The 16,777-nt window shown below is 42.3% G+C and overlaps 2 protein-coding genes across 2 annotated transcripts in view; one reads left to right on the forward strand and one right to left on the reverse strand.

Moving 5' to 3' along the window:
- Nucleotides 1–251: 251 nt before the first annotated feature.
- Nucleotides 252–3,395, reverse strand: USMG5 (up-regulated during skeletal muscle growth 5 homolog (mouse)). Its single transcript, XM_018553420.1, has 3 exons — nucleotides 3,333–3,395; nucleotides 422–515; nucleotides 252–341 (listed from the first exon to the last, which is right to left on the reverse strand). Exons 2-3 carry the CDS (start codon nucleotides 503–505, stop codon nucleotides 252–254), a joined length of 174 nt encoding a protein of 57 aa, XP_018408922.1. The 5' UTR covers nucleotides 506–515; nucleotides 3,333–3,395.
- A 202-nt stretch (nucleotides 3,396–3,597) lies between these two features.
- PDCD11 (programmed cell death 11) overlaps nucleotides 3,598–16,777 on the forward strand; it is a 45,329-nt gene continuing 32,149 nt past the window's right edge. Inside the window, exons 1-12 of the mRNA XM_018553419.1 lie at nucleotides 3,598–3,660; nucleotides 6,005–6,116; nucleotides 7,040–7,171; nucleotides 7,999–8,166; nucleotides 8,321–8,482; nucleotides 9,573–9,696; nucleotides 11,197–11,378; nucleotides 11,466–11,573; nucleotides 12,267–12,473; nucleotides 14,318–14,439; nucleotides 14,988–15,048; nucleotides 16,064–16,210. Coding sequence (XP_018408921.1) covers nucleotides 6,024–6,116; nucleotides 7,040–7,171; nucleotides 7,999–8,166; nucleotides 8,321–8,482; nucleotides 9,573–9,696; nucleotides 11,197–11,378; nucleotides 11,466–11,573; nucleotides 12,267–12,473; nucleotides 14,318–14,439; nucleotides 14,988–15,048; nucleotides 16,064–16,210 — 1,506 coding nt within the window. The 5' untranslated portion in view covers nucleotides 3,598–3,660; nucleotides 6,005–6,023. The remainder of the gene's footprint in view (nucleotides 3,661–6,004; nucleotides 6,117–7,039; nucleotides 7,172–7,998; nucleotides 8,167–8,320; nucleotides 8,483–9,572; nucleotides 9,697–11,196; nucleotides 11,379–11,465; nucleotides 11,574–12,266; nucleotides 12,474–14,317; nucleotides 14,440–14,987; nucleotides 15,049–16,063; nucleotides 16,211–16,777) is intronic.

Raw genomic sequence — 16,777 nt, forward strand, 5'->3', positions numbered from 1 at the left:
ATTCAGTCCCATATACAGTATATAGTGCTGCAATGGGCACCATTCAGTCCCTTCCATATACATTATACAAGGCTGCAATGGGCACCATTCAGTCCCTTCCATATACAGTATATGAGGCTGCAATGGGCACCGTTCAGTCCCTTCCATATACAGTATACAATGCTGCAATGGGCACCATTCAGTCCCTTCCATATACAAGGTAAGAGGAAATTGAGACCAATTCATAACATGTTGCACCAAAGTCACTTACCTTATTGCTCTGTTAGGGCCTTTTGCTTCTTTGGCTTTAATTTAAAGAAGAGGACAATTGCAGCTATTGCTCCATATGTGGCTAGCACACACTGAAAGAAAAATAGCATGTCAAACAAGGCTGATAAACAAGTTCCTGCGGCCATTATTGATTTTTTACTTTGCTACTTACATTCCTCCGGCCAAGCATAGTGTAGGAATTGAAGTATTTCTTTATGCCGGTGAAGTGGTAGTTTCCAGATTCGTGTCCTGCCATGTTTTATTCCCTAAAAGGGTGGAAAAAGGTTAGGGGTCTTTGTTGTGTGAAAATGCATGTTTAACTTCCAGGATTCAGAAGTAAAATCAGTTAAAACACACTGGTGGATAAGTGATTCTACCTTGTTTCCATTCGCAGGAGGTTCATTCAATTCTGGGAGGGAGCGGAGATGTGACATCATCTCTCCTCCTCCAATTGCAGAGCTTTAATATTTTTTAAAAAAAGAATACAAGACTTTCTGTGAATGGTGGATAGTGAACAGGGGCGGTGATGTGACCGGAGTGCTGTACAGCTTGGATTGCAGCTCTCCCCCTCTTCAGGGCCCAGAAGCTGGGGGCTGTGTGTAGGAGACAGCATGCTGCAAGCTAAGATTTCTATACTTCGCAGCCGCCCTCTGCACACAGCGTTAGAACACACCCAGTGCAGTGTGCAAATTACCATTCTGCCCAGAACGTGGCTTCAAAGGCAACTTTGAGGGTGACCTGCAAAAAAACACCATTCCTTTAAAATTCCATGCTTGGGAGATCCCTTTAAACTCTATGCGCTGTTATGGAATAGCACGATCGTCATGGACAGCGGCAGTGACACCATATTCTGCCATCACAGATTTTGGATGTGTCATTTTAACTTTTACATTCATCTTAAATAGATCATATTTTGGCTGCAACACTGGTTTTTACAGCAAATGGTAATGGGCCTGAGCTGACCTGTGGAAGTAACATCCACATCACATCTTAAAGCTTCACAAAAGTTTACTCTTAAAGAAAAACAGCCCTGAACTTTATACAAACTGACCACCGGGCACGACAGTTTACCTACCACTATCATTTGTTGTCAGTTACTTTTTTTTGTGTTATCTGAGAGACAATGGCTACAAATATTGTACAGAGGCTGGACATTATGCAAGCAGCTTGGTTACGCCACAATGTACGAGGGAGAGAATTCGATGATCGCAAGCCACGCCCCCTGAGGGGCGAGCTTCCGATGACCGCAATCCCGAACGGCAGTGTGCGCTTGCGCACAGCGGCTCGTCCGCCTTTTATCTTACGAACATGCTACACAACCGCCGAACATGGTACGATGCTCGACGGGTTTTTTTGAACATGTTCGTAAGTTAAAAGTCGTGTGACCTTACAGTAGTAGAGGTCGCACGGCTTCCACACACCTTAAGATAATCGTACGATCGCGGGATTTCCCGCGTTTATCGCAAGGTGTGTGGAGACCTTTCGAGTGTGAGACAAGGCCACTTTTATCTGGAAATAAAAGGAGAAAATAGCCACAAATATTGTAAAGAGGCTGGACAGTATGCAAGCAGCTTGGTTACGCCACAATGTACGAGGGAGAGACAAGGCCACTTATCTGGAAATAAAAAGAGAGAAAATAGCCACAAATGTTGCACAGTGGCTGGGCAGTGCAGCTAGTCTGCTGCCATAAAACCCTACAGTATGATCACCCCCAAGTACATCGGTCTGAGCTGCACTTTGTCCGAGCTGTTTGCACTGTGACCCCTGACATTGAGTGGAATTTTCCTGACCTGGGTTGTCCCAGATTATTATTTTCATATGTATCTTATTAGTGCTGTGGTTGGGCTGCACTCAGCAGAGAACCATTTATGGCTGCAATTCCTCCTCTTTGCCAGCATAAACTTTCCCCTTCAGGGCCCTCAGCATCCATTTTTTATTATGGAGTCAGGATACTAGAGGCGTAGCTGCAGGGGGAAACTCTACAGCCATAGGTTGCTCACCCTGCCACAGGGGGAAGAGAGTTGACCCCAGGATATGAGTTATCAAAGAGTGACTACTATTGGGTAGTCACCCGATTAGATCTCCGATACCCGGGTAATCTACCGCTACCCTCCCAGGGCAGCCTAAAAAGGCAACATTTACAGAGGTGTGCTGCAGAAGAATCTCATTGTTGCATGCCCTGATAGTGGTAGATTCACGCTGATGACCAATGTGCTTCTGATTTTTAAACCACAGGGGCCAGGCCTGACTGCAGGCAACACTCCCAGACTGAACCACATGGTTGCAGACTACAGCAGGCCCAGGGCTGGTGTCAACCCTTTCAGAAGTGGGGACCCTATGGGCTATTGGGTGTTCAGGCTGGACCATTGGCCAAAGCCAAAAAAAAGGACACCTTGGCACTCCAGCCGCTGTGGAACTGCAAGTCCCATGAGGCATTGCAAGATTGACAGGCACGACTCCCAGAGACAGGTGCATGATGGAATTTGTAGTTTGCAGGAAGAGAGCTGAGGCTGCCTACCCCTGCTATAACAATACACTAGGAGGACATTCAGGGACAATATATTTTTAATAGTACATTACCGTTCAACCACCTAAACCTCGATATCGTTAACCAGACAGTATGCACAGCTCATGAAATCTGCCAGCACAGTGCAGTCAGGGTTAATTATGGTAAAAACAACTTCCCAGCCCCCTCATATAAATAGGAACAGCTAAGTCAGGTTTTTTTTAATAGATTTTTTTCCAGCAAATTAAAAAGAAAGCAGCAATATAGCACACATCGCCTTGCTCTTCTCCTGTCAGCATGCTCATGGGGTGAGATTGCAGCAATGGGGCCCTGATGGTTTAGAATGCTGGTTCTCTTCCCCAGGAATTACAGGAAGATGATATCAATCACCATTGAATATCCCAGCTAGGGAGCGGACCTTGCCTTTACACTATCAGAGTACACACAGGAACAGGCCAAGGCTGGCCGTGCATACTGAGGAATAGCAGAGCTGATCAACGTAAACCCGACCCTCCTCCCCGTCCATGACTGTCAGACCGCCCTGCACACACACGACCCCATTCAGCCGACTACTCACTTCTTTTCCCGTACAGCAATACGACCCGTGCCCTTCACCAGTGACTACTGCGCCTGCTGTCCCGGCCTCCGGCTTTCAAGACCCCGCTGCCTCTCATTGGTTGTCCTAGCTGCCTGTCATACCGTTCTGGGCTGTTATTGGCTGAAATCCTTTCATTGCTATCCGAGTCTGAGAAGGTCGCTGGAAAGACGCACCCTCGTGACAGGAAGTTCCTGTTACGTAGAAACACCGTAGATTGTACTTCCGGGTGAAGTGCCAGGCTTCAACACGTGGGTATGATCGCTGTGTGTATCTGTGAGGGAACCGGACAGTGACGGGGAAGAGTACGGTCCGCTTCATTCGTGTCACCTAGGGTGAGAATAGTGTGCAAGTGCTGCCATCACTTCCTCCCTTCCCCAACAGGAAGTGTATGGTAGATTGATGGCCAGCGTTATAATTTAGTGGAATAAGCTATTGCCATCCATAGCAACCAATCTCAGCTTTCCAAATTGTAATAATTTTATTTTGGTATTTTTATTCATTAAGTCAGCAGATTACCAATACTTGAAAAGGTACACAAGTCCATACCGCAGGTTAAACCATGAGCTCTATACAGGGGCCATAGCAAAGCTGTTCATGTTTTTATATTCATATGCACCAGTCCCCACACTTCGGTAATGTGGTGATTTTGGAACATACATGCTGGTAATGCTGGAGCACCTCTCGCACACAAAGTCTGCAAGATATAGGAATGACAGCGCAAAGAACTTTCTCTCAACCACCAATCAGAATCATAAGTTCCTTGGAATTTAGAATGTGATTGGTCATGCAGAAAGAGAGAGCAAGTTACTCCGCACAGGATACTTCTGCGACAGTCCGTTACGATTTGCAGGAGATCAGTGAGCATCAGTGCACCATGGAAGGGAAGTCACTTTTGTGACATCTGTGTCCGTTCAATTAACTGACCTAACAAGACCCATGTGACACTTTACATCTAATTACTTCTGATCCGTCTCATTCAGGATTGCCAAAATGGACGGACAAAAAATATATAAAATTTGCTGCCTACACTTTTAGTTGCTGAGGTACATGGAGGTGCCCATTGTGGTCCTCTTATGATTATTCCAGTGTCCTGCCGCTTGTGCTGATCCTCTGGTTGTGTTACTTTTTTTCAAATATGTACTTCTGACTTTTCTCTTATTTTTGAATCTTCACATTTGTTCTGAGTCCGTGCTTCAGTCACTATTGGATCAGCAAAACAACCCGGCAACTATCTTTTTTTTGATGGTGGTCAGCAGTAGCTCCCTGTCTATTCGGGTTACTTTAAGTGAAGTGTATCTAAAGACCATTCTTTTGCACTGCGTTGGATGCAGTAATTCGACATTCGAGGAAGTGTCTGATTACCTGTGGACTTAGGCAAGCAGATTTTTCATGAACAGAACGGTGTTCTGGCAGCAGGAAGGTAAGTATTGACTTCTTTTCCAGGAATGCCTGTTTCCAATTATGTTTGGTAATGACAGTCACTTTTAACTAGTGAACAGATTGTCCTATGGATATGACATGCAGATATCTTGTGGTGTTTTGTTGGTAATTTATTTGTGTCTGAAGCTGATTATAAACAGACCCATGTTTACAAACAAGGCAGCCCATTTATTTTGACAATCTTTCTGTTTAGGAATGATTTCCTGCAGTCAAGAACCATGTTTGAGCTTAAGCCCTCGTTCACACCTGAACGTTTTGTAGCGCGTTCTACGCTCGAAGAACGCTCTACAAAACGCTCAAAAATATAAATCCCATTTTATTCAATGGTCTCGTTCCCACCTTGGCGTATTTCCGCCCGTCCCTAACGCGCTACAAAACGGCCCACGCCTGAAAAGGTACAGGTACTACTTTGGGCCGTTTTGTAGGGCGTTTTCCATTGGAATACAGCCAAGTAGCCTTCGGAATCGCGCGACGGTCGCGCTTTTGCAATACGCCTAGGTGTGAACAAGGGCTAAGCCCTCGTTCACACCGGAACGTTTTGTAGCGCGTTCTACGCTCGACAAACGCTCTACAAAACGCTCAAAAATATAAATCCCATTTTATTCAATGGTCTCGTTCCCACCTTGGCGTATTTCCGCCCGTCCCTAACGCGCTACAAAACGGCCCACGCCTGAAAAGGTACAGGTACTACTTTGGGCCGTTTTGTTGTGCGTTTCCATTGGGATACAGCCAAGTAGCCTTTGGAAACGCGCGTTTGTCGCGCGCCTTTTTTACCGCAAATCGCGGTAAAAAAACGCGCGACGGTCGCGCATATGCAATACGCCTAGGTGTGAACGAGGGCTAAGGCCTCATTCCCACACAACGCAAGAAAAATTGTACATTGCGTATATACGAGCGTATATGTGTGCACTATATGCAATCCCAGAATGCATCACTCGTAATGGAATTTTTAATGTGCTGTACGCGCGTATATGCACGTAAATACGCAGAGATACGCTGCCCGGACGCATCTCTGTACCATCCTGTTTTTGCACATATATACGCTACGCAAATATACGGCTCTATATGCGGCTGTGCGTATGGAGCCATTTATTTGCATAGGTTGCATATGGTACAATACGCACGCACGTACGCGCGTATACGTGCGGCAGTGTGAATGAGGCCTAAGTACTTGCCATCTGACTCTAACAATTGTTTTGTTATTCATACAGATACCCAGAAAGAAAGGAAATGGAGGAGTGTTTTCCCCGTGGGGGGACCGTGAAGACGTCTAAGGAAACGGACATTAAAAAGAGGCCTAGAGAGGATGACAACTTGTTTTCTGTAAGTCCCTGCCGTGTGCTTACATAGTATTTGAGGTTGAATAAAGACATTAGTCCATCAAGTCCAACCTATTAGGATCTCATTCTAGGAGTAGTGCTTCCACTAGAATTACTTTAAACAATATTTTGGGAGAAAAAAAGGTCTTTATAGTGTTAGTTTAGTATGAAGATATCCTGCTATTGTGTTCTATTATTTGATTTATAAAGCTAAGCAGGAGATTATATTTATAGGGCTGATTCTCATAAATACAAGGTAGTAAAATCTACCTCTTCAGTCCATCATGAGCATACTTGCTCATCATAATTGTCACTGATGTCCATGGTGATTTCTGATATCCGTGACATTTTGCTGAGCATCGATGGCCTGTAAAGTATTCATGGGAGGAAAGTAAGTGAGTATTCATTAGTTTTTTTCCCCTAGCACTTACTGTTGACAGCGTGGCGCAACTTAGTGCTCAGCTCTTTAACGAAGTGTGTTTTAAAGTGTACCTTTCAGTAACAGAGTGTGTGTGTCTATATACAGTGGTACCTCGGTTCACAAACTTAATTCGTTCCAATTCTGGTCGCGGATCAGACCGCGATCTCGACTAGCGGAAGCCACGACCATGTGTCAGAGCAGGGAAGATGGCTGCAGTTGTGTTCGTTACCCGATGCGGAGTTCACGAACGGAAGCAAAATGTTGCCGAACTTCCCATTCGTGAACCGAGGTACCACTGTATCTCTTGTCCTGAAAGCTTCCTGGAAATTGTTACTTGGTAACTGTTTCCTCGTTTAAACCTTTGCATTCATCCCAAAACTGTATTGGTGTGTGACTTCCCACAAGACAGATACGTAAGGCACATGGCACTATAGGGTAAAAAAAAAAAATCATTGCACTGTTAATTTCCATATTTATGAGCTAATGCATTATTTGATATAAAATAGACCTTCCATGAAGAAGAGGAGGCATCTATTAGGAAGAAGAAGAAGAAAGAACTGAAGGAAACTCAAACGGCAGTCCAGCATGAAAAGAGTTCATTCACAAAAGTGAAAGCACTGGAGCTATTACAGTATAAGGTTTGTAATCCCTTTCCACTTAAACTTTTGGATGTAAGTGCTGTGCTGTATATATTCCTGCTTTGATTGCTGCACATGACCAGAAACTTTCATTGATGCTCTTTAACAATGAACCCAGTTGCTGGGGTTGTACACTAAGCTGCTCGTGTGGCTGTCAGTGTACAATTCATAAAAACTGCTAGCAGCCAGGAAAAAAAAATATTATGCCAGTAGAGACATATGGGGTCTCTTCCGCAATAACTGTCTTCTACCAATGTTTTTTAAATTGCAGGATTAGTTCAACTTCAAACCTTAAACAGATTACTGCTTTAAGAAACCACAGATTTTTCAGGTTTAGGTGAAGCCATGTTTATTTTTATTAAATTTATTATACAGGATCAGTGGCGTCACAAGGGGGGTGCGGCCCGCACCCGGGTGACACCAAAATGACTCGGTCATTTTGGTGTCACCCCCCCCCTCTGAAAAGTCGGTCATGGACCGAACGCCCGACAGTATCGGGAGAGAGGAGGGGACCCGGCGGCATACCTTATCCCGCCGGGTAACTGTCCCCTCCTCTCCCCGGCAGGTATCAGAATACTGCCGCGTACGCGCTATGACGTCATCATGCGCAGAGACGTCTTGGTGGGGTGACACTTGGTTACCGCTCCGGGTGTCACCCAGCCTCGGGACGCCCCTGTACAGGATTTATTTAGTGCCAACACTTATTTACCAGAACCAATAGGATCCACAAATGTTCACATTTCCAGAGTGTACAAAAACAAGATTTGACTACATATTTCACGTTTGGCACCCCTGTAATAATTTCAAATCTTTTTCTCCATATACAGGACCTGAGCGTTGGGATGCTGTTTCTTGGATGCATCAAAGAAGTCAAAGATTTTGAACTGGTTATAAGCTTGCCCTATAATCTCATAGGCTTTGTTCAAGCAACAAATATCTGTGAGGCCTACACAAAAATGCTTAATAAACAAGTTGAGAAAGAGGAGCCTCTGGAGGCAAGTGTTTTCCCTAGCAAACCGAGCTAATTGATTTATATTCAAATACCCTTTACGTTTATATTATGAAATGTATCTGTACACAGCGTGTAATGGTGCCTAATCATGTAAGTATTGTGTTCAAAATGTTAATTTAGTTTTTTTTCTCCAACAGGGTCTAATGCCTCTTTCTGAATTGTATTCTCCGGGAATGCTGGTCCGATGTGTCATTAGCAATTTGGAGACCACATCTGGCGGTTTCAACAGCATCAAATTGTCCTTGAACCCAAAACTCATCAATGGGGATCTTGTTCCATCTTCTCTGCACACTGGCATGGTATGTCTGCATAGTATTCTCTGTTTAAAAGAATAGAAGGTTAAAAAATAAAAAAAATATTTGAACATCCATAATAGGATCTGAATCACTTTATTAGGTAGATCTGCTCAGTAAGAGAAAAAGGCAAACTGTAACTGTTGTGGGTGCAACTGAATATGTAAGCATACGGACATAGTCAATTGGTTCATTTGTTCAACAAACATTATAATTGGGAGGATAAGTGATCTAAATGAACTTGTCAGTGGAATAATTATTAAGAGATATTATGGTTGCAGCAGAAGGGAAGGGTTAGAAACTCGTGCATGTGTTTTTATTTATTTTGGTAATGCTTTCTATTTGTAAAGGTGGCTATACACTGTGCGAATTCCTCAAGAACCGGATGAAATTCACACAGTGGGTGCCAATGTCGACGCCCTTTCGTTCCTTGGTCGAAGGAGGCGGTCGGGAAAAAACTTTGTTTTAACAGAGCTGCCAGCCAATGAGCTGCCTGCTCTGTTTGGGTATTCTGGCAGTGGATGTCGGCTGCTGTCAGAATACAAAAGAAACAGTGGTTTCCTCAATCCCCAATGCGCTTGTAGCGTTGATGGAGGAATCTGCTCCTATTTTTTTGTTTAGCCTGTGGGTTGAACGAGGTTGTATGGCCAGCATAAGATGCATCCTTTTCTCTTCTTTGATTTATTATATCTTGTAAAGGGAAATACAGGGTTCTTGCTTCCTCTGTGGATACCTGTTCCAATGACCATTGTCAAATTCATTTTCATCTTACTTGGGTGAAATGTGTTTTAGTTCCTGTTGCGCCTCTGGTACAGGAAATTATTTTACATCTCTCTTATGGGGGACACGGCTGTAAAATAAGTTTTAATAAAAGGTGTTAAGAGTTATGGCTATGAAAGGTAGAATCTGATTGGAGCAGTCCCTGTAGGATATATAATCAAGTTTTTATCCCTTTATGCATCCAAAATGTAACCTAAAGAGGCAAAAAATAAGCCTGGCCTACAAAAAAAAAAAACCTGTGGTGTTTAGATGGCATCATGTAGGAATGCATATGTTCTTGTATGGTTTTCGTGTGAACTGTGTTCTGTTTCTCCAGTATCTCACAGGTCTTGTGTCCAGCGTGGAGGACCATGGTTATCTCATGGATTTGGGCATTAGTGGTACTAAAGCTTTCCTACCCCTAAAGAAGGCTGAAGTTTTTATAAACCAGAGAACCAAAGGTGAGCCATTTCTACACAGTGTGCCAAAATTTTAAGTTGTTTATAATATATTTGCACATGTTGTTGAAGTAGGTGAATGTTTTGCATTGCTGCAGTTGCTTTAATTGTACATTAAATGCATGTTATTCCATTTGCCTGCTCTGTACATTAAAGGTGCCTAGATGTCCACCATACCCTGCAAGGTTTCTTCTAAATTTCTACAGCTTGCCACAGGGAGGGATGGGGAGTGAGGCTATATCTCCTCAAGCGGTATGCATATATCAATAAACATCTGACAGAGGCTCTAAACCCCTTCTCCCACTTTATCAAAATCTAAAGCTATTACATTTAAATGACATCTGTTCTAATTAAAGCAACCTGTCAGATTAACATAAAATACAGATGAAAGGTTACCTGCAGTAGAAGTAGGTAACTTACCTTTTTGGGTCATGTCTCCTACCCTACCTCTGTTCTAGTGCTGCAACCTCTTTCTCTGTCTTTGGTATTCAACACTTCTGAAGTGTTGGATGACAGTGCCCCCCTCCGCATTCTGTGATGTCATCCTCTGACCCCTACGTCACTGCTAAGTCCTGTAGTGATTTTTGGATAGAAGGATGAAAGTAGGACATACAGTGGAGGGCACAGACATCCATCATTCCTGGAAGTGTTGAATGCTGAAGATTTGAGACAGATGCTGGAATAAAGGGAAGGTAGGAGATAAGCATAAGAGTACAAGAACGGGGACTTCTCATATGTGGTTGTTTTTTTTTTTTACTTCAAAGGGTTGAATGGGTTTTAATCGACAAAATACACATTTTTTTTTTCTGTGACTTTTATCTGGCTATCTTCTTTAGACCTATCAACAACAATGTAGTGCAAGGGGCTGCCTGATTCCATACAGATTGATTGAATAGATTACGTAGGTCTTCATATTACAACATTTTGGTCAATTTAAAGCTGATTGCACAAAGAGTGTATGGTCAAATTTGTAACATGCATGGTAGCCCTTAGATTGTATAATTCCAGGAATCTATTGGTAGTATGTAGGAGGCTCGACACTAACAGAAAGTCATTGTTAATTATATTTTCAGCATTGTATTCTTCTGTGTTTTTCCTAAGTAAACCTGAGCAATAAGCTCAGAATAAATAGACTGCATGCGTGTTCATTATAGCAGTTTCAGTTTAATTTAGCAGCCACACCCTCATGTTTTATATTTGACTGCCTGCTGCCACCTGAGCTCTAATACCTTCTCTTTTTTGTTTTGCCTTCAGTCACTGTTTTCTAAAGCTCTTGTTGGCTATAGTTTTTTTTTGACACAATGATTGCTATGGCAAAAAAAAATCTTTATCGCTTAGGGAATTGAGCATTGTGAATGATAGTTAATGAATATAACAATATTAACCCAAATCTCAAACTTACCTGTTTGAACAAGTTGGTGGAATTTGTTTCACTCTAGCTACCACACAGTCCAATGATGACATCTTTGTGTAATTTACATTGGTCCCTTTTTATTCTTCCAGGAACTGCACTGACAGTAGGGCAATATCTAGACTGTGTGATTGATCAGGTGAAGAATGGTGGAAGAGTCTTGCGTCTGTCAGCCAGCCAGTCCGAAGTGGCTGCAGCCATTGCCACAGATGAACAGAAGTGGACTTTGAATAACCTGCTTCCGGGCTTAGTGGTGAAAGCTGAGATTCAAAAGGTAGGATTCACAGACCTCCCTGTGCTTTGTTACAAATAAACATTATGTCCCTACAATGAAGGTCACAATTGTCCATTCTGATTACAGATCTTCCATGACCACATCACTGTATCCTTCTTGTCATCCTACACGGGATTAGTGGATTTCTTGCATTTGGAACCCAAAAAAGTAAACTTATACCAGAAAGATCAGATAGTAAGTATCCTGAGTGTTGTGTAGTGTATTGCTGTGAGTATATGAAAAAAAGAGTTGTATGGCATGAAAATAGGGCACCCCTTCCCGAGGTTTTGGCACTGCATTAGCCTGTCCTACTACAGCATACATATAAATCAGATGTGGGAATGGAAGCCCAGTGTTTACATATGTCTGCATATTAGCATATCTATGGTACATTGTGTAGTGTTGCATGGTATTATGATATGTGAGGAGAACCATCAAAGGAAAAGCTTTGCACATTACCAATGCATTGTTTGCACTGATCCATTCAGCTCGTTGAAATCTTACACCGTCTTTTACTTTAGGCTGAATTCACATTGTTTCATTCGTTTCATTTTTGCCAGATGCATTTTCCTTTTAAATCAATGGAAAAGCATCAAAATGTTTGTCAACGCGCACCATGACATATGTTGATGTGCAATGCAAAGTGCATTGCATCATTTATTAAAATGCAAGGTAACTCCCGTTGATGTATGTGGATATGCTGTTTAAGATTTCCTTTGATTTCAGTGTAAAACACATCCGGTAAAAACTCAATGTGTGAAATCAGCCTTATAGTGTGTAGACTGGTTGATATCTTCCATGACATAGTGTTGTTTTTTTTTTCATTACAGCTTGTAAATGGTAACAAGATAATAGTGGAATTATATTTTATGTACTCCTCTTATCCAGGTTAAAGCTTGCATCCTGTGGATTGACAAAACTTCCAAGACCATAAGACTGACCTTACGCAAGACTTTCCTGCAGCCAGGGAACCTGATAAAGCAGCTTTCCAGTAACTGGAACGGCACTGTTCATGAGAATTGTACAGTAAAAACATTGTATAAGAATGCAGGAGCTGTGTTTGAGCTGGATGAGGAAACAACGGCTTTCGCACCTGTAAGTTTTTTTTGTTTTTTATGGAGAAATGTTTTTTATTTTGCAATAAATGCACTTTAGTACTCACAAAAGTCCCCCTTATGTGTGGTATCTTATCATATAAAGAACAAACATTTTACACCTGATGATGAATCGCTATAAGAAAGTGTTCATGAATGCTTTAACCAGTTCTCACCTGCAATCTGGGAATCACTTTGGTTCCTGATGTAATTCCTGATTGCTCAAGAAATCATTATGACTGTCAATCATAGTGATCACATTGGTTTGTTTATATAACCTGCCAGCCAGAGGTGTGGAAATTGTTTTAAAAAATACTATTCTTATTGGCAACACGTCTGACCGCGCTGACCAACAAGTGCTTGCAATTTGCGAGTGAAATTCAGAATACATGGCAGAGGGCTGCACTGGATGGCAGTATGGGGTACAGATAGTACTGGCGGACATGAAGGACCGCTCACCAAAAGGTAAGTATAGCAGGGAGGGAGCCAGATTTGTGCAGGTAATTCCATATTCCCATATTACTTGGGAAAGTGAATTTACCCTTTTAGAGCTGATGCAGACTTGGGCGATATTGGGACATGCGGTTGCACACAGTGGTTGCCGCGCGTCCCCATTGATTGCCATGGGGTTACATCTGCGTGACAATTGCTGAAAAAGGTACCTTTTTTTTGTGACACACACTGCGTTTTTTCAACCGCGATCATGCGCAATTGCAAGGGCGGTGTCGTGACGGGAAACCACGTGATGCAACTGGGATGCCATTAGAAAATAATGGCGCGATTGCCAGTGGTGTGCGAGTCCGTGACCCATGCCATCCTTGTGGCTTTCTGGCTTTTTCATGGCTGACTGCCATGCCATCCTTGTGGTTTGGTGCATGATTGCTGCGTGGTTTGAACCTGGCCCTAATGCACATTGTGAGTATTGGAGAGCGTTGTTGCCCAGCCACCACAATATGGCACACAGTGAGATGGGGCACCACTCGGCTCAAACATACAATGCCCTATGCATGCGTTTATTCGCATGCAGGTGGTGGGGGCAACAGGGTTGGTTTTAATTTTGTAAAAAAAAAAATTACTTTGCCAAATTTTTATTTTATCTTATTTACTTTATTTTTAATTTTCATTTAATTTATTATTTTTTTATTTTTTTCTTTATCACTTTTTTATTGAATTTTTATTTGTTTTTTTGTTTTTGAATACATTTTTTTTCTCCACTCTGCTCCCCATCGTGATGTAATTTGCTGTGGCCCCGGGTACCCCAGAAAGCAGGGGAACCCACAAAAACCACAGCAGAGGTGGGGGGCAGAGAGGCAGTGTTCGGGGAAGAACGAACCATGAAGGCGGGAGCGAGGGAGTGACAATAGGGCTGCTTACAAGCGATCTTAGGCGGCTGTACAGCCGTTCAAGATCACCTGTACAAAACAGCTCCCCTCTACATTTAGCCCAGCTTGCCAAAACTACCCAGCCGGAACTGCATGTCCCAGACATCGGGCATAGGAATTCCACACCCCTGTGCCAGCTCATCTGTCATACCTTGCTGTAGCTGTTAATCTGGAAACACAGACAGTCTCCTGGGCACAGATCTACAGTCAGTACCTAAACCATTGCCACAAATGCTACAAAAAAGTTTTCTGTGTTCCAACTGTATTTTTATCCTCTCACTTCTTCAAAATTGAGGTGAGATCTCCCAAGTAAAGACACAGAGGACAACAACAAAAAACTGACAGACGGTTCCCCGCTCTATCCAAAACGATATAAAATGTTTTGGCTGGAGTTGAGCTTTTGGGCAAAGTAAGTACTCTTTCATGTAATCTTTTACTTAATCTTTCTCTTTTTATTTATCAGAAATTCCATCTGCTTTCAAAGGACGCAAGTAATCTAAATAAGTATAAAGAAGGAACAGTCCACACTGGACGAGTAACGGGGTTTAGTCCCATGGATGAGACAATTGTGCTTTCTTTAAAGGAGTAAGTCATTTCACATTTTTCTTTGGATGTCATGAAAACTAATCCTGTCTCACGCCAGTCCATCAAAAACTGATACGCCAAGTAAACCTGTGTTGAAAGAAATACGAAGGCTGCCATTGGTGACTCTTCTTATGGAAATGCTAATTGCCTAGCTGTTAAGTTGATCCTGTGGTTGGATCTGCATGGCAACCAGCGATTTCGGACAATGGCCAGCTATGACATATTATATATTTCTCTTGGGACAAGTTTCTTGTCTGTTATGGGTGGTTGTTTGTAAGTTGGAATGTCAACACGATACTTGCATTTCTCAAGGAATCCAGCCTAAGCAGAAAGTCTCCATATTGTGGCTAAGGATGAGCGGTGTAATGTGATAAGTGGGTTGGCCTGGGTTATAGGGTACAGAGCTCTTGCCACATAAGTCATAAGAGATCAGATTTAATACATAACTTCTATCATGCAGTTGGTAGTTCATGGACTCTAGAAGCTTCACTTTCTGATTGGAACTCTGCTTTTCATCTTGACTTTCTTTCTTGTCTTTATATTTCTAGGAGAGTCATTGAAGAACCTTTTTGGAAGCATGAGGACATACATGCTGGACAACTTCTAGAGGTGAAGACAATATTCATGCTGCGCTGCGATTTATTTTAATTCATAATGAGGAATCTGCTATGCTAACAAGGAAACAAGTCCAAATAGCTGACTGTTCCATAACGTTCTCCTTCAGAGGAATAACTGTGGAGAAGAACTCTGTAAATCCACTCCGCACAACAAATAAAATCATGATATAAATTTCCGGTGCCATCTAGAGACAGTGACATGATGATGTTGTGTATGTAAATGGTTGCTGTGTCTGTGAAGGAACATTGCCCCCTTTTCATCATTGTCTACTCCTTGTAATATTGGGCAGCCCTGACACAGTAAACATACTAAATTCTTCACCGAGATGTTTTTTGGTATTCTTCTCTAACTACATGATACTTTCTTAATTTACACACTTCACTTATGGGGGTGTGTGGGGTCAGTTAAAAACTTTGTGAAGTTGAGAAAACTTTGCCCTTCATGGGTAAAGCATAGGATGATGAGACTGAAAAGTCTGACTGTTGCATAAGTCCCACGTGTGACTGGTTTTGTTTTTATTATGTACAAAACCAAACTTTTTTTTTTTTGCCTCGTTCTGCTTCCCCAAGGTGGCAGCTACTGATGAAACAGTCCATATAGCTATCGCACATAGAACATTGTTCCATCAGTCAGAAGTTGGTGCGCGGTTGTCGACGGATGGCTACCACCTTGATGTACAGATAGAAGAATAGATACCGACACTCCAGTAGCAAATCAAGTACGTCTCCTTATTAACGTACATGTTGCATAGCAAAATACACTCAGAGCGACACCAAGTGTATTTTGCTATGCAACATGAACATTAATAGACTTATTTGATTTGCTACCTGAGTGTCGTAGTCCAGTGTTCTAGCTACTGAAGAAAGCCACCACCTGAACTGGAGTTGCTGGTTCATCATTTTATACACCGTGCATTAATACAATGTTGAATTCAACTCTGCTCAGTGTAATTAGTGAAGCGTCTTTATGTTAACTGCTAATGCTAAATGAATGTGTTGTTGTACAGGGAACTGTTAACAAGATCGATACTGAAGGAATAACCGTGAATATCACCAAACGCATTAGTGGTCTCGTACCAAATCTCCACATGGCAGATGTCACCTTGAAGCATCCAGAGAAGAGATACACTCCTGGGAAGACCATCAAATGCCGGGTATGGAAATCATAACTTTTCCTTATGATTTATGGAAGAATTGAAGCTTCGTTAACCACTTGAGTTTCGGTGCTGTTTTAAAACTGTAGAATGGCAATGGCGGTTTGTCCCAGCACCTTTCTAAAATGGCACTGAGACCCAGCAGATTTTTGCTGGTCCTGGCCCCTTCTGGTGCTGGAACTGCTGGCTGTCAGTAACAGCCAGGGTCAATCATTAAACCCAGAGATAAAACAATTAGCTTTCAATCCTTCTACAAATTGCTCCCCAAGAGTGCACTGTGGAAGAGAGTGTCAAATATTTACATCAGAAATGTAGAGATGTCACAGCACTTCTTGTACTATTCCCTCGTAGAGGTTTTTTTCTAGACCATTTTAGGTTCTGCACCTTGTCTGCCTTTTCAGCTATGGACCTGTTGATTCCGTAATAAGTTTTTAAAGATGTATGAGAGCAAATTGACATACATTTGACCTGCTTTTAGAGGTATTACTTTTATAAGCATAATTTACCTTTTTTTTTTTTTTTTTTTTTTTTTTTTTTTACAATTTTTAGACAACAATTTTTTTAAAA

Source organism: Nanorana parkeri, unplaced genomic scaffold (assembly GCF_000935625.1).
Source record: "Nanorana parkeri isolate BGI_ZX_2015 unplaced genomic scaffold, ASM93562v1 scaffold119, whole genome shotgun sequence".
In the NCBI taxonomy this organism is placed as follows: Eukaryota; Metazoa; Chordata; class Amphibia; order Anura; family Dicroglossidae; genus Nanorana; species Nanorana parkeri.